The 23,601-nt window shown below is 41.1% G+C and overlaps 1 protein-coding gene across 1 annotated transcript in view; it reads left to right on the top strand.

Annotated features, from left to right (window-relative positions):
* Window positions 1-205: 205 nt before the first annotated feature.
* Window positions 206-23,601, top strand: part of slc1a7a (solute carrier family 1 member 7a) — a gene marked incomplete at both ends in the record, with an annotated part of 45,076 nt that continues 21,680 nt past the window's right edge. Inside the window, 2 exons of the mRNA XM_080778676.1 lie at window positions 206-340; window positions 7,703-7,782. Of these exons, the coding sequence (XP_080634802.1) occupies window positions 206-340; window positions 7,703-7,782 (215 nt within the window). The remainder of the gene's footprint in view (window positions 341-7,702; window positions 7,783-23,601) is intronic.

The following is a 23,601-nucleotide window of genomic DNA, read 5'->3' as shown; positions in this document are numbered from 1 at the left end:
TCTTTTCCTTCCCAACACCACTTCTGCCCCCTGCGTTCAGTCTCCCTGCATGCACTGGCTGTGCGACTGTGCCTCTCTCTATGGCTAAGTAAGAGGGGTCAGAGAGGAGGGGGGGGGGGGCTGTTTTGGGGCGCAGGGTTCACATTCAGGACCTGCAAGACCTGCAAGCAAGACCAGGAGGCAGAGGTGGTGGTGGAGGAGGAGGATGACTTTTAAAGAAGTATGGGGCCGCGTGAAGAATGTCTGCAAGCAGAACGGACTGCTCATTCTGTCCGTGTTGGCCGTGGTCATCGGCTGCTTGCTGGGATTCCACCTGAGAGGCAAGCAGCTCTCCGAGCAGGTCAGTTCTGGTTGGAACACCCTGTCTCCCTGGCTCTCCCTCTCTTACCTAGCTTCATCCATACTCCCCCACCTGGGGGTCCTTCAGGGGGTTCCAGGGGGTGAGATAAAATAAGACCGTACAGCAGACTTACGAACAGGTTGCTTTACGAGGAGAAACAAAAGTACAGCAGATGCAGCATGATGGAGAGACATCATATTCAAGGCAGAAAGACATGTTTATCATCATAAATAAGATTGCAGCATACAATATACTGTACAACACTACACACGTCAGCAGTGCTACCATAGTTCAACACAGAACTCAAGCCGTATTTTATTTTATCACAACCCATCACAATGCCATACATTGGGACCTTGTAGAATGTACAGTAGATCGTCCTTGATATGAAATGTGACAAACACTGATGTACAGAGTTTCTCATTCTGAACCCACTGGCACCGGAGTGAAAAGCCATCACGCTGCCATTAAGAAGCAGTGACCTTACTGTTATTGCAGCTCAGGTTTGGAAAGTTTATTTAGAAAGATATGTAGGAGCGGTCATGCTTGGCCGGTACTAGTCATATAGCAAGAGCAACACCTGGGATGTTTTCACAACATTGAAAACATTACATTGAGAAAGTGGAAAGGTTTGGGCTTCCCGCTTGAAACTGAACTTAAAACCATTTGTAAGACACCGTTTGTGAGACTCTTTGGAAAGATCCATAAAACATGTTCCATGTGAGGGCCGCAGTGGGGGTTGTTAGCAGTAGGCCTCCTCCTCCACTCACACAGATTGACCTTCGCTTATTCTCAATGCATCCACAGTAAGAGATTGCTGGTTGAGAGAGATTAGTTGTCAATCACTCAGGCAGCAGGCTTCAATTCAGCAACGCCGTGCTCATGTTGGCTTATATAATACACACAAGACAGTTCAGAATGCGGAATTAAATAGCTGGACTTTATTCCAGTGTGACCTTTTCAGGTTAATTCAGAAATGATTTTGGCACATTACAGCATTCAGAATGTGTGAAAAGTGTAACTAGGTAAAAATCTATCTATCTATCTATCTATCTATCTATCTATGCAGTTACATCTATGATGTAAGTGAAATAAGTAAATTCATCTACACATATCTTTTGTTTGTAATGGATTCTGTTGGTGATGTAGGGGTAGATTTAGTGACAGCGTGTAGAATGAACAATAATGAGACATACAGTATGTCATTGCACAATGAAGAGAGGCCGAATATCTGGAAAGACAGAATGTAGAACGAGCGCACTGCCTCACAACAATGGACACAAACCGTGTCGATGGCTTGATTTAGATTTTATTTGAGCTGTTTTGTTCTTATATTGAACAGAAACAGTTTAAACAATTGAGCCTTATTTTGTTTTTGACTATTTGAAATCTTATCTCTGGTACATAACCATTTCCAGGAGCATGGCTGTCGTGGAAATCTGTCAGCACAACCTCAGAAACAAACACACAAAAGCATAATATCTTGACCCATTTTGGGCGGGAATCCCTTTTGGTGTTTTAAACATTATGTTATAATTTAGCTATTGAAAAATAGCAGATCTACAAGCTCATAGCGCTACGAGCTTGTAGGTCTGCTATGTTTGAAAAATCGTGAAAATATTAATTTTTAGAATTTATTTAAATTTCGAGGTCAGGCCTAACTGGGTTAAAGCATGAATGATTTGTAGTATATTGTTTCAACAATGAAGACTGTTGATTTCTGCCTGTATTAGCCTCTGACCAAATCCTCAGCACATCTATACTACAGCAGCTGAAATCCCATGTGACAACACATTCTTTCTCAATATGGCTTCATTCTATTTGTGTACCGGCTAAACTATCTGTTGTGACACCTATTTGCATTGACAAGGACACGTGTACAGTATGAGAAAGGACTTTTTGACAAGGAAATGACAGGCCTGGAACCCTTGCAATAAGCTACATCTTATATGGCAGTCAGACATCTCAAGAGCTACCAAGATCAACCTGTTCATAGCCTGTGTGGAAAGTATCCTTCTTTATGGTGCCGAAACATGGACAATGAATAAGGAGTTTCGGGATCGTCTTGACGGAACATACAAGACTCCTCATGCGTGTCCAATGCCCAGAGCCTTTCGTGGAGGAACCATCCAACTATACAGCTCAGATTTATGGAGGCATCCCTCCCATTTCAGTTGTTGTGGCACAAAGAAGACTCCGCTTTGCTGGACACTGCCACAGAGCAAAAGACCAGGTCATTTAGGATATTCTTCTGTGGAGATTACCCTGCCCATCAAGACTAACAAGACCACTCAACATTTCCAGATGTTCTGAGTAGGGACACAGGACTGACTGTGAATGAAGTACAGTCAATACACTTGGTCTAAAAGGGGATAGCACGAATGCAATCAATTCATAACATGGAAAAATAACAACTTCGATCGTTTCCTCAGGCCTGGGCCTGTTTTAAAGGATGCCAGTGATCTGCACATGCATACGATGTGCACATGCATGTCTGTGTGTGGGTGTGTGTGCATGGATGGCCCCACCAGGGAGTTCTCTAATATTGTTATTCACCATATACTGTAAACAACAGCAGTACTTAAGCTCAACTTCAGCTTTATTTTGGTACTGTATATCGATCTTTGTGAAAGTGGCTGATATCTTACAACTATGCTGTTGCATGAGGTATCACACTGTTTTATGAGTTACCATTGAGATAAACATTTAGTTTGTATTATGTTTTGAACTGTCTTATATACTCTTTGTACTTTATGTAATGTTCTTGTGTGGACCCCAGGTCCTTGGAAGAGTAGCTGCTGCTGATGTAGTAGTTAACGGGGATCCATATAATACAGTAAACAATCTCCCATCATTGTAGTTTTCAAGAAAGGTGAGCTCTGATTAGATTTTTTTATATTATTATTTAAGTTCATCACATCACCAACAATTCTATGATTCTCCTTCATCAGTACAAAATGATATGAACAGCATGCTCTGTCGGGCTGCTATACTGCTGCCCCATCCATAGTCTGTAGAGACAGACTGTTGACCTGTGTTGACCAGCGCTAATTGTCCATTTGTCCATTTGTTAAGGGTCCATTTGTTAACTAAATAGATCTTTAACTCTTGAGTGTAAAATGCTTCATGTTTCATTTTACACTCGCAAGAGTTAAATTATTAGTATTGTTATTTTGATCAACGTTTGCCTGTTATCTCCAACATCATTACAGCATGGAAATGTTGACATATTCTTTAGTTTTGGGTCTGCAAGGCTAAATCTCATCAAATGGTGGTCCGTGGATCAAATGCAGAAAAAAGAATGGACCTTAAATATGAAAACCACTGTATTAAATGACGATAAACTCACCAATATTGCACCTTGTATGGACAGCTAGCCTCCCACCCTCCTGTCTCTTACTCTGGCAGGGGGTTTAAATGGAGTATAAAGAGCAGTAGTGTTGGATTAGGGTAGACTCCGTTCCCACAGCAGCTGGCAGGGTGAAGTTGAGGATAGATGTGTGGGGAGTGGGGACAGTCAGGCCCGCCACTGCATCCATGCATAGATGCCGTGGTGGACAAAGTATTCCACACCAGTACTTGAGTCAAAGCATAGATAACCCTGGTAAAATAATACTCAGATTATTCAAAAGTACATATTACCAAGTACGTTTTATTTTTAATATCAATGTATTGCTGTATCAACATGTTGACATTTTACCCCCAAATTCATGCAATTTAATAATTTGTTGTTATGTTCTTGTTGTGTAATGTCTGTGTTTATTGTCCTTAATGTTGTTAAAACCAATAAATATACTTTATAAAAAAAAGAAAAGAAAATTGCACTCTGCCATGATGTGGCACTGGATAATCATGTACAGGTACAATAGTGTGTGTGTCTGCATGTCTGTATAGTGTTAGTACATCATTTGTTAATACGCATTCATGTGACCACGAAGGCTGGTCACAATTCATTTTCTGTCACTGTCCAGTGTGAGACAAATGTTGCGAGTTTTCTGCATGTACATTGTACATACAGTAACTAGGTCATCGAAGAGATAGAATATTTATAATATAATATATGATTAGTTAATAGTTAGGTATGCACTCGCTGTATACATTCATGCCCTGCAGAGGCTTGAACAGCGCCAACTCCAATTTCTTGCTCAAACACTGAATATGGACTGTTCTTGTGCAACAGCATCAACTGAACCACCTCCGCATTTAAACGTTTTACATGCCGTTTTACATGCCGATTTTTTTTGAAAAGGTGAACGTGGTCTATCTCTGTATATAAATAACCAATGTAAGAGTATTATTAAGAGCTTGTGACTACATAATGACTACATTGAATCCATAGGAACATATAGGTTATTTTTGAGTGGTGCCTCCCCTCCATTACGCAGCTAATGTGTGTGTTTCCCTATGTCTGGCCCTATGTGTACGTGTCTGTTCGAGCACAGACAGACAGAGACAGCACAGACAGAGCACAGAGTGAAGTGACATAGAGCAGTACACAGGAGGCATCCTTTGGTTAGACATGGCATTGGTGAGACATAACGTTGGTGAGGAGTGCGTTAAGACGACCGCATTAAGGTTGGTGAGGGGTGCGTTAAGGGTTGGGAGAGGGTTAAGGTCAAAAGTACAGTAGAGGGCACAGTACACTACAATACTGTATACAGAGCACAGTACAGTACAGAGTACAGTAACTACATGTATAGTTGCACCACTCCGTTCACACAAGTGTGATTTCTTTTTCCATTCCCTGGAAAGTAACGCATTTGGACATACAAGGAATTTCCACCCGAGAGTGATGTTATGCTAGTTAGAGTAGAATATATGATAATATAATAATAATATATGATGAACCACATCCTCCAACAAAAGTGATTAAGGCTCAACCGACACACTCAATAAGATCTCAGGGTAACGGCAAGATCTTTCACAGTTCATATAGATTACTAATAAATTCAAAACTGGCGCTGTGCCATGTTCACCTTTTAGCATCTGAGTGAATGATTCTGAATACGGTAATAGAAGGTGTGTGTGTGTGTGTGTGTGTGTGTGTGTGTGTGAGGCTTTATTCAAAGTGTACACCTTAAGTGCCATTTACTCACAAGATTAAAATACAGTATACAGTAGTGTACGCACGCACACACACGCATACACACACACACATACACACCACCACCAACAACAACTTTCATAAAACAAATGTTGCAAACTCACCCCTGCAGGGTGCTTCGTGCAATGATTTGAATTACTTACAATGTTACAATGCAACGGCAGAGACTGCGTGACAAGTTAATCCCACTTCGCCAGCCCCCAGTCCACCCACACACCTCATACATACACTATGCTGTGCAGAGCCAGCTATAGATCAGGAGTGCACAAGTGGCTATAAGCTACAATGCACTCTAGCTGTGACTGCAATTATTTTCTTCCCCGATCGCTTTGCATACAATAATTAAGCAATTAATTGAGTGATTAATTATACATGCAGTACATTACACAATGTATTTAGTGACTACTTAACAATTCCTATACTCCAAAAAACCCTCCCACACCCACGACCACCAACGCACCCTCCCCACAAACACCTGCTGGCATTGTGTGCGGAAAAACGTTTTTTCTTCTTGATAGGCAGTGATCTGAAAACAGAATAACCTTTGGTGTGTTTTGTTTTGTGTTTTCTGCCCCCCTCAATATCGTAACTCTTCTAGATGGCTCTGGTTAAACCTATAACCCTAATCTCACAGGAAGCCACAGGTGATGTTTAACCTGTAGCACAGATTAGTTTTAACCCGCCACGTATGTCGGGAGCCACGGGTGATTTTTTACACACAGCATGGGTTTGTCTGACTAATGACTGTAGGACTGTTGGCAACTTTGTCTAACCATATGCACCCTGTGTGCATGCACGTCTCTCTCACTTCATGTTGTGTTCCTGCCTGTCATACAATCGAGTCTTAAGTTACGCCCATTACATTCTAACAACTGAATTTAAATTCATGCTGAGATGAGCCATTTTCTCTTCAAAATGATCTGTCAAGATCCTGTGTCATATGGGCTTCCTTATGAATCAATCCACTTTAAAATGCCATTTATTTTCAAGTTTTGAGGGGTGCTAGCCCCTCCTATATTCAGCTATTAGTGTAGATATTCAGCTATTATAGTGTAGATAAGTGTAGTGTAGCTATGTTTGTGTATATCGTCTTACACAAAAAAAAAATCATTTTCATAGTACTGTAGAAAGAGATGGGCAGTATTTGAAATACATACAATTTGAAATACTTTTTTTGTATTCAAAACACATTGTAAAATACGCATTTTCTGTATTTTCAAATACAGAAAATACATATTTCAAATACAGAAAATACATATTTCAAATACATGTAGACCTATTTCAAAGGGAAAAGGGAAGGGATGTCAGCACACTGAATTGTAGCTCCCAGGAAAATTCTTTATTTGTTACAACGTTTCGACCACTGTGGGTCTTCGTCAGGTATGATCATACCTGACGAAGACCCACAGTGGTCGAAACGTTGTAACCAGACAGTTTAGAGCTGGCTCAGATCAGAAGAGAGGGGGCGAAAAAACACCAAAAGATAGCCTACTTTGTTTGCCCTTGTGCATGCAAATGTCTGTTAGTAGCAAACTACAGCATGCAAGTCGCCTTTGTTTTAAATGGTCCCCTATTAGCACGTTGGCAAAACCTTTCACTGTTCACACCTATTGGCCGGAGATGCGCTATGATGCGCTAATTTGCCCAGTCAATCATTTAATCCACGCTACGCGCCTGGCTGTTAACAGGGTACAATGAATAAGCTGCCATTAACGCACTGTAAGGAACAGTTACTGTGGGGCTGATTCACAAGCAATGAATACAAATTACATAAGGGACTAACAATTATATTCTCTACTGTACCTGCATATAGTAAGGCAGTCCTCCGTTATCTTACTCAAGGCCTATGCAGAATTATCTGACCTGTAATAGGCTACTTAACTGGCAAAAGAAAGTGGCATTATGTTTAACCACTTAAACCCCATATGGTTGAGCGGAGTCCCCCAGGGGATAATAGACAAACATTCAGCAAGAATAGGCAAAATAGGCGAACATTCACCTAACATTATAGATCTTCTTGTGAACTAACATCGCTTTGTCGGTGACCTTCAGCAAAGTGATTTGGTGTAGAGGGAAAAAAGTGTAGATGCCTGGAGACACCAACCCCACCAACAAAGTCTGAGGTTTTATGTGTTAAAATTAATCTGTCAGCTTAGCTACTCATGTGGTAGCCTATGACTTATTTTACTCTCTCTCTCTCTTTCTCTCTCTCTCCCTCTCCCTCTCTCCCTCTTTATCTAATTTTTCATCCTTTGAAGGAGGTGAAATACTTCCAGTTCCCCGGAGAGCTTCTGATGAGGATGTTGAAGATGTTAATCTTACCACTCGTCGTATCCAGGTAAGTGCAGCACTCGTCATACCATACAGTTATGGGTCGACATGCTGTGCTGAGTTCAGTCAAAATTACATCACATTACACATCCAAGCGGATAAAGCATTCAAACAGCCTGGTGTTTGTCACTTTCTGCCTGCAGGCCGTAGGCTGCAGTGAGTGCACCATTTAGGCGAAATCATTATAATTCCTGGAAAATGCGGTCTTATTATTATATTTTTTTCTCTCTGTCCATACTGTCCATCGTATTAGGATGGTTGGGAGTATGCGTAATGTGTCTAAGTGTGATCTACGTCATATTTTGTGGAAAAGAGAAGAAATTCAAATGAACAGCAAATGGTCGTGTTGACTTTGTGAATACTGTACGTAACAGTAAAGTACGCAGCTTTGATTGAATATTAAATTAACAGTTTACAGTTTACCATTGTGATCCTATACAGTATATTTAAAGGTAGGGTAAGTGATTTTATTTGGTTAAAATAATTGTTCAAAAGCTATATTGTGATGGCCCATGTTTGTGCCGAATCTGAGTCGAATGAGATTAGAGATAGATACTTTATTGATTATAAATTTGTTTTGTCTCTCCAGTGTAAAAACATACATACAGAATAAAAAGAGCATGATGAAGGGGAGCAGATGAGTAGAGTTCCCTGTGGCTGTTTCTTACTCTTTTGAAGTACAGGTATGGACAGTACTGGTCCCTTGAGTATCTTGAAAACAAGGCCCCAGCTTCAGAGAGAATATGCTACATCTAATGATGCATTGCATGCTTTGTGTGCAGCACCTTTTGACATAGTTACACTTGCATATCTAGATTCTATGGGCATAAAGTACTGTCTCCAGATAGCTGAATTAACTGCTGAAGATCAGTGATTCTCAGCCATTTAATACGAGGACCACAATCTACACTGTAAAAGTGTAGATTGTCCTACTTCAACAACGTTAGAGTACAGTACTGAGTACAGTTTGCATCCCAGGACCCCCGGAGGGTGACGTGATTGTGTCCTTTCTCAATTTAGTGAGTCTAAGGATGCAGGATGCAGGCTATTTTCATCACTGACCAGCTCAAGGACCCCTAAGGGTCCCCGGACCCCATATTGAGAACCAGTGGTGTAGATGGTGCACAATCACAAGAACGCAATTGAAATGCACTCTTAACAATTAGCTTGCTAAGGATTCCCTCCCATGGAACCTGTGATGCTAATGCTGATAGTATTGGACGACCAACTTTTTCCAAGGCCGACAGCAAAGGTTCTCTTATAGAGAGAAACACTATAAGAAAGCTTAATTTGTCCACTCCAATTTTTTTATTTTACCATTCTGGAGATATTTACCTTTATGTAACACCTGCTTTTGTAGTAACGTGTTCTTCTTGAACAGAAAGCCGAGTTAGGGACCGTTTTATGTCAGACGTTGACAGGCAGTTATAAAAATGAACACAAAAATCTAAGTCGGTAATTGGCTTTTGTATGAGCTACAGAATGAGCATAGGGACTGAGGGAACATATTGGGGCTAGGTTACTACTGTTTATTTATTTTTTATGATGATTATGATGATGACAGACGCCAGGTGGGCAGATGAAACGATGCAAAAACGCATTGTCATTATTTATCCATCTATGTACGTGTCTGTCACTGTGTCGTTCCAACTCGGCTAGCCGAGTTCGCCGAGGGATGGTGGTGTTGCTGTGCCCCTCCAGTAACACAACAGCGCGTATTTGCATTGTTCCACCATCCCTCGCCGAGTTCGCCAAGGGACAGTACAATCCGTGATAGTTTTCTTGTTTGTTCGAGTATGCAGCAGCAGAAGGAAAGGAGACATGATTCTGACCGACTTTAGATCTGTTATGATAGTGTCCATGGGAGCCGCCATGTTCCGACAGACACTACACACAAGACACCCTCCCCTTCCCTGAAACAAACAGGAGGGGAGGGGAGGAGGGAGAAACAGGAGGAGAGGTGGAGGCAAGGCAATCGGATGTTATGCAGTGTGATTCTGTTGACTGGAGTTGTATGTACGTTCGCATGGGCGCCGCCATTATGTTTACAGAGACTATTCTACACAATGTGCCCCTCCCGTCCTGTTTTCAGGAAGGGAGGGGGAGAGGCATTTTTTTCCTTGTGTTTAAACTGGGCTGCTTGGCTGCACGTTAGAGTAGAAGGATTATTCCGGTCTGTCCGCAGTGGCTGTATACAGTTGTTAGCCCTGCTCTGCAATCTTGCCTTAGGGCCCGTGGCACATTCCAGCCACCACTGTGTCCGGGTGTGTACAAAGGCCATTGAAAGTAATCAATAAAATAGTGCTCAAAGCATATAGATAGTGTCTCGCATCGGACGCATGGCTAATTAAGAACGTATTAATACACGTATCGCGTTCGGAGTGTTAAGTAAGGCGCTGATGCAATAAAGCTGCACTCTTGATGAAGTTGATAATCAAAACAGGTGACAATCCCCAGAACTAGAATGAAAACATTTCCTTCTCGGTTTAAACGTGGATATTTCTCTCTTCTCTTTCTCCTTTGTTCAACTCTTTTCTTTCTGTACTAATGAGCTCAGACCTCTCACTGATACTGTATAAGTGAAATGTGATTCAAAATAATTGAGTTAATTCATTTATGGCATTAATTAGATTAAATATTTATACGCAATTTCAACTTACATTCCAGAATCCTCATACATTCCAGAATTCCATCCACTCTACTCTAGTCCTCACTCTCTGACGGCTGATAGATCTAAACAATGATCCAAAGAAGATGTGTGTGTGAGTGAGTGAGTGAGTGAGTGAGTGAGAGTGCGTGCGTACGTGTGGAGGAGATCACTTCTAGAAACCCAGGATCGTGACCGAGGACAAGTTGCACAGAGCGTTAGCATACGGCAAGCGAAAAGCGAAATGCCAAAAAAAATAATAGGAATAATTCTGAATATTATCATCTCGCCCCGCGTCGTTTGGACGTCGCTAGGACGTCCACAGACGTCGTAGGCACCTCTCGGTTCCAATCCTTATGACGTTTCAGGACGTATTATGTACAAAATGTGTTTTAATGAACACTAATCTGAAATGGTGGCTGCATGCTGGGAGACTAAACCAGCCAATTATTGCTCAATAACGTTTGGCCTATGACACTGGAGGAGCAGTCAGACTCACCAATGAGAGGATAATGGATGGATCACCAAGATAAATATGTGTGATATCCTGAAAAGTAGATTAGTGCTACATAATTGAAGTCATGATGACTTTTCTAGAAAGTAATTAACATTGATCCAATGTCGTCTCCGTTACAGACAAATTAACAATCTCATTATTCACCTTCTGAAGGTGTCTCTCTTAGAGGCGATTCATACTCCTATTTTACCGTTGTAGTGCCGAAATGATTTCCTTACTGAGACGTAGCAGTGGTGTATCTATAATAAGGCGACGACAGGCGTCCAAAATCCAGACCTGAGACCTGAGAACTATTAGTGGACAGCGGATTGGCCGTTGCGCGAATAGAGAGCGACCCTCTCTATAAGGCCTTTCAGCCTTTGTATCCTACTGTCTGGCAGGTATATCTCTTTGTATCCTACTGTCTGGCAGGTATATCTCTTTGTATCCTACTGTCTGGCAGGTATATCTCTTTGTATCCTACTGTCTGGCAGGTATATCTTTTTGTATCCTACTGTCTGGCAGGTAAATCTCTTTGTATCCTACTGTCTGGCAGGTAAATCTCTTTGTATCCTACTGTCTGGCAGGTATATCTCTTTGTATCCTATTGTCTGGCAGGTATATCTCTTTGTATCCTACTGTCTGGCAGGTATATCTCTTTGTATCCTATTGTCTGGCAGGTATATCTCTTTGTATCCTATTGTCTGGCAGGTATATCTTTTTGTATCCTACTGTCTGGCAGGTAAATCTCTTTGTATCCTACTGTCTGGCAGGTATATCTCTTTGTATCCTACTGTCTGGCAGGTATATCTCTTTGTATCCTACTGTCTGGCAGGTATATCTCTTTGTATCCTACTGTCTGGCAGGTATATCACTTTGTATCCTACTGTCTGGCAGGTATATCTCTTTGTATCCTACTGTCTGGCAGGTATATCTCTTTGTATCCTACTGTCTGGCAGGCATATCTCTTTGAAAGCATTTAGTGCTACTGATTGTGCGCAGGGGGACGACAATTAACACATCTTGCCTGCCCAAAATGTAATTCTTGCCAGCCCAAAATGTAATTCTTGCTTGCCCAAAATGTAATTCCTGGAAACGCCACTGACATGTAGTCCAGGAAGTAAGTCAGCCCAGTGTCCATGACATCTTCTTTCGTGTATCGTCATATGTCCAGCGTTGTGTCGTGTAGCCATGCCCTCGTCTCAGGTCCCACTCGGAAGAGGCCCTCCTCTGAAGGTGGTCTATGCAGGGGACACCTCCATGGGCTCCATGACATCATGGAGCCCACATGGACACCACATGGACACTTTGAAATACTGAAATATCTAAAAACACATATTACCCACATAAAAAACCCAGGAAAGAGTTTCTTGTCTCCCAAACATCATTAAATTAAGGTTGCAAATAGGGTGAAGTGGCCCTTTAATCTGAGTATGACAGTATGGTGATGTTATTACCCTCTACACAGCATACACGGTCCGCGGGACACACATTCACTTAATGTGGCCTGCAGGTGAATATCGGAATACTGATAAGCAGTATTATTGATTTCAGCTGTTCCAAACATGCAAACATGACCCGCTTTAATTACTCTATATTAGTATCTTAATAATGACTATAGTATTTCAATTGTATTGTCTTTTTTGAGGAGCTTTTGTCCCCACACGTCTCATATTTGCCATTGACAATGAAAGGAGAAATTAGGTCATATGTGCCTCACATAAATTCAGTTGTTCATGATATGATGTATTATGATGTATAATGATAAGATGCTAGAGCGCCCCTCATTTCACACGGGTGTGATTTATTATTATGTCCAATATATTTGTGTTCAAGTTTAAGTCATAAATGTAACATAAGTATAACTAAAGGAATCCACCACTCCTGAATGAAGTGTCTGGTGCTGGGAGACTGGTGCAATTCACAGGTCCTGGACCTGGTGAGAGCAGGAATGGACCTGGTGAGACATAGGAGGGGCCCGGACAGGAGTCAACCCACAGAGCCTAGTCCGTCCACGTGCCTGTTCCTCTCACTCCCAGTGCCAGCAGAGTAGTTGTGGAGCATCGGACTGTCTTTCCCTAATGGGACTGATCGAGGGTAGTTACTTACAGACTTGATCACCTCCAGCTGGGTTACCTGAGTGAGGGGTATGATGTTGAGAGACCTGAAACCCCAATGACCTTAGGATACATCACTGAGGATACATCCCAGGTGCATCCATGTGATGTATTTTTGTTTTAAAGGCATTTGGAAAAAAAGCTAAATGTGTCGCTCTGTGATGCATTTTGATCTTGTAGATCGGCTATATTTGCTACTTTTGTGTGACATATAATGACAAAGTAGGGCACTAATTATGAAAAAGTTAAAATATGAAGAGGTTTCTGCCCGACAATACTGTATATGCAATGTGCCCTCTCCATCATCAAAGTTTCCCACCCCTGCTCTACAGTGTACAATAGTGATATCAACTGGCCTGGCACCAGCACCAGACAAAGACAGATGGCTATAGAGCAGTACCATGTGTGTTGGGCTTGTGGAACAAGAAGGGAGAATAGTGTTTATGTGATGTAGAGGTGCTGAATGATGGCAATAAGGACTCTGTTGCCTCGCAGCTGTTTTTATTACTATACCCTAGAAGCCACCCAGATGGTCACAGCAGCCGTAAAAGTAAACACAGATTTTGATTAAATCCTTGTCTGGCTATTTCCCAGTCTCTTTCTCTGTGGCCCTAATTCACTCCTTTATTTTTACTCGCATAATGCCAATCCGGCCACAAAAACTCTCTCTCTCTCTCTCTCTCTCTCTCTCTCTCTCTCTCTCTCTCTCTCTCTCTCTGTCTCTCTGTCTCTCTGTCTGTCGCTCTCTCACTCTATCTGTCTCTCTCGCTATCTGTCTCTCTCTTCTGGAAATGGATCCATTGAATGTATTCTATCAATTATTTTTAGACCACTAGGGGGCGAGCCCAACTCGTTTTGGGATGTTTTTTTTAAACATTATGCCCATATAACACCAACACACCAAGTGCATGATTTTCACGAATTCCCTCCCAGCCCAGGAGAAAAAGTTTGTAGCAATGACAAAGCTTCTAGGAAAATCTTTGAATGCAGACTGCGGCCCCTAGAGGTGTCACAGAGACGTTTTGTTTTTGGGAGCTTTTACCCAATTACTTGGCTGTCTGAATACTAAAAAATAAAATAAAATAAATTGTCATTAAAATGTTGATATATTATTACTTGTAGCTACTGTAATTTAACTGCTTCAGTTGTGGGGGAGGTACTGTAAATGTGATTGTGTACTCACAGAGTAGACAGTAGACACAGACTTTGTGCAGTCATTCTAGATACAGTATATACATGTTTATACTTTTTATTTATTTATTTATTACAATTTCTGTACCAGGTCCAGCACACAAAGATTGGCAGTAGAAAAGTGCTCAGTGGCAGCAAATGCAAGCTGTAATGCACTGCTCTGCAATACTGGATTAAGTGAGGGGAACGTTGAAAATAACGCCTCCCGATACTTTCTGTGAGTTTTACAGCTGAAGTGAACAGAGAGCCAGCTGACCTAGATTTGTGTCACAGCACTGGACTAAATCCCTCAAACTCACAAAAAAAGTGCCAGCTCAGCTCAGGCTCTTCCCCAAAGTCAAATGACTCACGTGTCGAAGGATTTATGTTTTTGTCACACTAAAAACAGGAAACCCCTAGGCTGGGTTATAAGCAGGCTGGATTCATTGTCCATGCCATCGAGTGATCGGGTCACCAATTCATCAATCAATTGTTTAAATGGACCTCAATGGAAAAAGCCTTGGCTTTTTTGTGACTTGATCAATGTTGGCACTTTTAAGGTGCACTGCTTGCTTTTAAATTGATGCCAATAAAATACTCAAAATGTTTTTAAGAGATCTGCCAGGGCAAATAGTATAGCTGGTCACCATTAGCATCAGCTTCATGCTTTGACTTCCTCTAAATCTTTTTGATCCCTGTTTCTGTTCTGCTGTATTAAAGTATTAAATCCAGCGCTAGAAATAAAACTTATTTCCATTTTTCTGTGAAATAAAAACAACTCTGTGTGCAAGGAGCTTAAATGAGAGCACTTATGTTGTGAAATTGCCTCCTTTGGGTTGAATAACCAGATAGTTCATTTGTGGTGTGTGGATCCCGTAGCTATACTTCACAGAATGAAGGAGCTGTGGTGTGCCTGCTTTCTCTTTTCCATCTGAAAGAGGGATTACTGTAATGCTCTTGCTCAGCAAAGATGCAGCCAGGAGGGACAGTAAGCCCCATATGGTCAGAAAACTTGTTGTCAGCCCCACTGTACGCATTTGATTCCCACTGTATACGCATCTGATTCCCACATGATCTTGGCAGGTTCACATGTCAGGCAAGGTACCATAATCCTAAACTGAACTGCATGTAGGAAGCCCATTTACTTGGAATTTACTAGATAAGATAACTCTTCCCGTGGCTCTGGCTTTCTGCACGCTGGGTAATAATGACTATAGACTCTATAGTCATTATTACCCAGCGTGCAGAAAGCTATAGTATAGAGCGTCGCAGTCCCACCCCTTTTAATGACGACGCCAGGCCCAGGAAATGATTCCCAATGCATTTTTCCCATAGACATTTCAAAAGGTATTTATTTAAAGACGGTTACGCCGCAGACAAAGCCAACTCGAGTCGTGACAACTCAGGACAACAAACACAATATTTTGGACCAAACAAATAATTACAAAGAAGAAAAACATCAACAAAAACCTGCCGTTTTTTTCTTCTTTCTAATTATTTGTTCGGCCCAAAGAAATTGTGTTTGTTGTCATGATTTGTCACGACAAGAGTTTGCTTTGTCCGCGGCGTAAACGTCTTTAAATATTGTCTATGAGGAAAATTAACGGAGAATCATTTCCTGGGCCCTGTTAGGGGGCGCCGGGGCGGGACTGCGACGCTCTATTGAGGGTTCAAGGTTGACAAATAAAGACAACCTTGAACCTTGAACCTATTACTTAACATTTTCAGTCAGTCAGGATGGATGGATGGATAGATACTGTACATAGATAAAGGCTCTGACAAACATCATTGACGAGAGTGTCCCTGACAGTTTCTCATAGCTTCATTTGATTGGCACAGCAGCAGATTTGAACAGAAACACAATTATGACGGTGAAGTGTGTTTCTAGTTAAAATATGCTGCTGAGCCAATCAAATGAAGCTATGGGAAACTGGCCTGGAACCGGAAATGATTATAGCACCTTCTGAGAAGGGAACTACAGTGTCATGCAGTCAATTAGCCCTTCGCTAAGTCCCTCCCCAACTCGTAGTTGTCCAATAGGCACGTTAGCAGCGAAGAGACATGCAGGTCAGTTTTCATGTTACACGGTAATCATTAGTATTATTGCCATCACCTAGGTCGGTCAGTCTGTAACTTTCCCGACGTTAAGCCGTGTAAATGTTCAACAACACAGTCATGCAAAATAACATTGACAGCTATGAGGTGGCGAAAGCTTCACCTGCATAGCAACAGTTGCTAAACTATTTGGATTGGCATTGGACAATCGCTTTTTGGGGTGGGATTTTTTAGCAAATTGGACGTGTTTGTTGGTCGGACGTCGCATGGGGAGGGCGATCTCTCTCACTTCATTAGCGACTGTTACAGGTTGGAGAAACTGGAGAGAATGCTGCCAGTGAAACGCATCAATGTCAGATGAAAATGTGTGTGTGTGTGTGTGTGTGTGTGTGTGTGTGTGTGTGTGTGTGTGTGTGTGTGTGCGTGTGTGCGTGCGTGTGTGCATGTTTTGGGGGGGAGGTTAATGTACAGTATACATTTGTAACATTTGTACATTTGTTACTTATGTTGCACAGCATATTGGCACTTTATTAACTTGCACAGTTGTATTTTGCAGTCATTATTTTATTGTTTAATACTGTTTCCTGTTTAGCTGAGATGGACACTTTAGCTGAGATAAGCCAACGAGTTCCACCTGGGGAAATGCTTGGTGATAAACAAACATGAGGGGCAAGTGCAATGTGGGTTATAGATTCAATATTTTTGGGAAGTGCAATAATGTGGAGTTCTATTGTTGAGGTTTGATTGAATGCTTAACAATTGCCTGTGATGTGTTTCAGTAAGAATTGGGCTGGACAATGTCAGGATAGCAGGGGGGGTTAAGATGTGCTGTTGTGATTGATTATTTATGTTGTAGTGTGAAGGACTTATTATATAACTTGTATAGTTCATGTAGTTCACAGAAACTTGTAACATTTGTATGTTTTAAGGTTATTTATTTATATGTATTTATTGTATACTTATGTATGTATTTATGCAGGGTTGGGAGGGTTACTTTTAAAAAGGAATCCCCTACAGTTACAAGTTACTTGCTAAAAAATGTAGTCAGTAACGTAATCCCGATTACTCCATTTAAAAAGTAACTACAAGTTACTTTCAGTTACTTTTGGATTACTTTGAAGTAAAACTCAATTGAATGTAAACATTGACTAGACAGTAAAGACTCATTTATATAGTCTACAGCCCATACAATTATATTTATACCCCGTAGGCTACTCTTTAATATTTTGCCTCATTGTATTTGACCTAAAAGAGAAGACTGCGCTACCCATTATTTATCCCCAATCCAACATATGCTCTCTTATCTAGTATCTCTGCAGTTGCCTGGTCTGATTATTATAAGCCACATTGGGCTTATTTTTCTGAAGTTGCTTGTAAATAATGGTAGAACGGTTGTGAGCTTGTAGATCGTCTATTTTCAAATAGCCAACATATATAAATATGCACATTGTTTAATGGACAGATTACACATTTTAAAATGTACTCTAAGACGTTACCGTTACATTTTTTTTTACTCTGATTACGTAACGGCGTTACATGTAATCCGTTACTTCCCAACCCTGGTATATGTTCTCATTTGAAGACACCCCTGTAAATGGGATAGTCCATTCTCATTATCTCCACCTGGGTATAAAAGGCTGCCATTTTGCCAGTGAACTGAAGTCTGTGCTGGGAGTAGAGTAGCCTGGTTAATAAACCAGACCGAATCAGCCGTTGGCAAAAAAAAATTGCCTGCCGGCGGATTACGGTCTGGAGTGGCTCCATTGTACGCCCATTTCCTACACCAGAGAAATGGGGCGCCCAATAGGGACACGGTATGCAATATGGGCGGGCTTTGGTACAGTGACTTTCAACGCTTGAGACCTTTGACTGACAGTAGCTCTGACCAATTGCGTCAAAGAGAAAATGTTTGAACCCGCCCCCCTGGAAATGAAATCCAACTGAGCCTCCCCAGACTAATATCCCGCCATCCGTGCGATATTAGTCTGGTTTATTAACCAGGCTAGGAGTAGAGAGCTTCCTGTATTTATGCCAGTTTGCTCATTTGGTGAATAAACCTACCATTGGTTAACCTTTACCAATGCCTCTGTACTGTTTCTCCAGCCACTAACACAGTCATTCCTACAACATTGATCATCTGCCAAGAGATTGATGTTTTGTTCAAGGTTCAAGGTTCAAGGTTATTTTATTAGTGTTGTAGGGTGTAGGCTAGTTTTGTTGTGCTGCAACTCTACTACTCTGTTACTTGACCTTCTGTTGGCATGTCCATGGAGACATCCTGCTCTTTCACAGCTGCATAGCTCCTCTAATCTCCTGTGACCAGCAGTGGTGGAAAGTAGTCAAGTATATGTACTCAAGTACTGTACTATTTGACAATTTTGAGTTACTTATTAAAGGATCCCCATTAGAGACACATGAAAGAGCCTATAGTCTTCCTGAGGTCCTGAATTCAATACTGTAGCAGCACCACACTAGTACACAAGACAGATACGGGTATAGTAGTAAGACATAGTTGAAATGTTATGTTGATTTACTGGTCCTGTTTTTGTTCCATTTTCACACATTTCAGTTAAATGAAATGGATTTTTTTTAATAACATTTTTTATTGCTTTTTTATGTTTTCACATAAATGTACCGGTATACAGATAAAGTGAGACAAACTAGAAAGGTATAAATTAAAAGCACAATACAAGAAAACAGACAAGAAAAAGAAAAAGCACAAAAACAAAACAAACAAACAAAAAAGAAAATGGTGAGCAGCACACAATACAGTCAGTTATTAATTAGGGGAAAGAAAACACATATATACATACATACTGTACACAACACACATGGGCACATCAGAAGGCAAATTTCAGCTGGGCTCCAATCCATTGAGTCACTTCCTTTATAAATCAGAGTAGATCCCTGGGCAAGTAATCTATCAGCGGCTGCCATATATTCATAAAGTTATTTTCTCTCTCTTTTAATTAGGCACTGAGCCTTTCCATTGGAAGTACTCAGTAGATTTCTCTATACCACTGAGTCACTGATGGAGGTTTTTCGTGAATCCAATTAAACAAAATGCATTTTCTAGCTACACAGAGAAGCTTATTCAGTAGCTTAATTAGCTCTTCTAGGATCTAGCACCCCAAATTTGGATGGCAGCCCTAATACAAATTGCCCAGGATCTTTACAGATTGTAGACTTCATAATTGAACTCAATTCTTTTGTCACACAAGACCAGAACCTGGCTATCATGGGACATTCCCAGAAACAGTGTATATACGTACCAACCGCTTTTTTTCATTTAATGCACAATGGGGACCTACGAGATGCAGTATCCTATATTGCATCTGCATTTGAACCTGTTACTTAAAAAAGTAGACTGAGAAGGCTACTTCTCACAAGCTCTCGCATTGTGAGCCTGTAGATCAATCATTTCAAAAGATTTCTATACACGTATGAAAACTTTAAATGGGATATTCTGCATAATGAGTTATTTTACTTTTGGTACTTTAACTACATTTTGATGCCAATACTTTTGTACTTTTACTCAAATACATTTTGAATTCCGGACTTGTAACAGAGTATTTATATATTGCAGTATTGATACTTTTACTTAAGTAAAGAAATTGAGTAGCCTACTTTTTCCACCACTGACCTAAAGTAAAACATCACAAAACCAAATAAATAGTGTACCCCTAGAAGCCCATTTAGCTTCACTGAACAAACCAGTGGTACATCCAAGGGGGGTTCCAAATGGACCGGTCTGTAACTCTGAGAGCGTACAAATGAAACCAAATGGACCATTTGTATGCTCTCAGAGTTATGGGGGTCCTTTAAATAAAAAATAAAAATAAAAACAAGTTTGAGAACCACTGCTCTCCCCACACAGCATGCAGTAAGACAAGTCATTGCTTTCAGAGCCGGAATCGCCAGCAGACCCTCAACATATAAAGCTGATACTGGCCCATTTCATCCTGTAGCACTTGTTGAATACAGCTAGATCAGAGCATACATGCATTGCAAAGTGTTAAGCCAAGGGCACCTTGATAGCAGTTGTTGAGGAAAAGGAGAAAAATGATTAATTTCCTGTCCCCGTAGCTCACACATACCAAAGACTCCCTTATCTCAATAACTACTAATCATTGAGGGTACAGTACATGTGAATGTAGGTGTTTAAGGTTATTATGCTTTTCATATTATGTTACATACCATAGTTCTCTGCCTGGAAATATACTGGCTATACTAGGCTTTTCTTCCTCAGTAATAAGGTGCCAAGGTGGATAAATAGATTGCACATTACATGGGGGGAATGTCACAAGCTGTGAAATAGCCCAAGGCTGATAAATAGACGTTTGCAGTTGCACAACCTTTTAATAATTCGCCGATTGACAGCATGTGACCTCGTCTGCTGGAAACCTAACACACCTCCAGCAGCCTAGCGGGCGGGGCAGAGATCAATATGTCACACCTGGGAAAAACTGAATCAATATATTATCGCACAAAAAGATGAAATTACCTACCTAGGTTCCATCCTGGCCTGCTTAGTATGAGGTATAAAATACAGCAGCCTTGTGTTCATAAAACAGAAAGATTGGGTATTGGGTAAGACTGACATTATGTGTCTTTCAGGACCTTTCACTGCTTTGTCTCAAACATTACTCAATGGCTCTGGTCTCAGCCACCGCGGCGGATATTTTGACATTCCGTATTTATACATTTTTTATGTTGCCACTACTGTTGGAGCAGCCATAAACTACACAGGTTCATCTCCATGTTCTGGACGTCTTTGTAATGTTAGTGTTAGTAAAAAAGCAGGTAAAAGAGTAAAGTTTGAGGCAAACTAACATCAGTCACTCTGCCGTTCACTGTAGTGGAAGAGATGCGCCTGGTGAGGGTTTAAACCCCGCAGCTACGTCGAGTCCACCTACAGGAAATACGTAGGCTGCGACCATGAAACCGCTACGGAATCGGTCTATACAGGATCTCCTCACTCAACAAAAACACCTTGAAGACCCTAAAAAGGGCCCTCGTACAAGGTTTCTTCGACTATGCATGAACCTCTTGGTACCACAGTTTCCTGTTCTATGATCCTCACAAAGCAGGACTTGCAGTATTATGGTGGTCCGTGCAATATACCAGAGGGCCTGTTCTAATACTAATTAAATATCATGCCGCGGGCCAAAGATAATTAATTCACAGGCTTGATTTGGCCCCCGGGCCTTGAGTTTGACATATATGTGTATAGGCCCAGGGGATATACAGTTTATTACTATACAGTTTATTAACTTCAAAGGTAATCTTAAACCACCTGGGGGAGAGAGAGAGACACATAGAGATGGTGCCGCCGTGTCGGGAGAGAAAGGATGGTGGAGAGAGAGAAGGATTAGAGATAAGAGTGCGAGAGAGAACCATTCGCATATAGTACAAGGTAGTAAATCGTCTTGAGGGGCGCTAGCCCCTCTTGTATACAGATTTAATGTTTCTTTCCTAGACAAACAGTTTGTTTTGTCACTAACACAAACATTAATTGCCATTAACAATGAACAGAGTTTAATTTGTTAGTTTGTTTTGTCTGTCACTGAGCAAATCGGCATATGATGTTATGTTATGATATCGCGATGATGCAAGATGATAAGGGTTGGTAAAGCGCCCCTCACTTCACACGATTAATTTCTATTATATACTGGTTTTCATGGAGCATTCCAGCTCGGTGTGTTGCGAATGCGATCCCTCGAACGTCCCTCCTGAACACCCATGTTCCCTTTTTGACACCTGATACAAAGGAGGTCTTATAGAGACTGCTACAGTGTGTTCATGGTTGCCATTTCTCTCTGACATTCAAACAGTCACGGACAGCCTTGTCTGAGACAGCTGTGCTGCTGTCTTATGTAAAGGGCTTCTCCGGTTTAGTAATGTTTATACTTAAGGAGCTGCCTGTCATCTCCTATATCAGTGGTTTTCAACCAGCGGTCCGGGGACCCTCAGTGGTCCTTGAGGGGGTTCCAGGTGGTCCCCAGCTATAAATGGTGGAGTTGGTAACCAAATGGACCCTTATTATATAGTGTTTACTCTTATAGTGTTAACTCTTCAGAGTGTAAAATGAAACCAAATGGACCCTGGTTTCATTTTACGCTTTGTACACTTCCAAGAGTTCAATTATTGTTAAACATCTGCATCAGTTTAATTTACAATAAGTCTACAATTAGAGAAAGTAGAAGAATTGCTATTTTGATCAATGTACCACGTCAATACAGCATGGAATTGTGGACAAAATATTCTAAAAAGTCTTTCAGACTTGATGAAAGGGTTGATTTGGCCCTCAAGCTGAAACCTGTCACTGAGTTTGGACCTGATGACATACAGTAGTGTATGATGTATCCTCCAGATGGATCATGGACTCTGGCATAGGCGGACTTTGAACTTGACGCCAGGGGGTGCGACTGCTTGGCGAGCGACTCACATGCAAGGCGTGCACGCGCGATTTTTTTAACCTTTATTTTATTATTTTAGCGTTTTTACAATGCCCTAACCCCTAAAAATGAGTTATTTAGGTAGTACAGCAGCTCACACACATACACACATGCACTACAGCCGTACAGCGAGTCATCATATCATGATAAGAGAGATGATTACAAACTACAGTCAGAAGCCATAAGTTAAGTTTGCCAGGGGGGTGCAGTGCCCCCCCTGCACCCCCCCAAAATCCGCCCATGGACTCTGGGGCACAAGCCAGGACCTCTAGTGGTTTTCACTTCAGTGAAAAGTAAATTTGGCCTGATTTCAAGTAATTGAGAATTGATGTGTCAAAGAAAAACACAACAATGAAATGAAACATGAATTTCCAAGAACAAGAACAAAACATTAAGGAGGTGAAACACTGGACACTGTTGATTGGGATGATGGTGATGATAAAGTTCTAAATTGACTGTCTAACCATTTTTTAAGTTTTTCTTGACACTTGCTTTGGCAATATAAATGTATGTGCTTATTTTAATTCAAATCTTAATTACCGGTAACTATACCTGTAGTGCATGGTTGGTTGATTGATTCAATGATTTATTGATTGATATGATTGTTAACTAAATACATACAGTATATTACCATATATTTGTAAGTATCATCATTTTAAATCCATGTATGCTGAGTGAACAGTCAGATGTTGCAATATAATATCCAGACATGGACTGGACTGGACTAACTAAACTCAACCATCCGGCCAATGGTTAAAGACCCCTGGTACAAATTCATTCATACCTACCTCCATCAACAAGGGAAGCAGGAGGAGGTAGATGTAGTTACACTCGGTGCACTTTAGCCCTGGTTGCACTTTATATTTAATGTAACATCTGACCC

This window comes from Protomyctophum bolini (genome assembly GCF_963924005.1).
Source record: "Protomyctophum bolini genome assembly, chromosome: 12".
NCBI classification, from domain to species: Eukaryota; Metazoa; Chordata; class Actinopteri; order Myctophiformes; family Myctophidae; genus Protomyctophum; species Protomyctophum bolini.
This window is presented reverse-complemented; position numbering and strand designations above follow the sequence as displayed.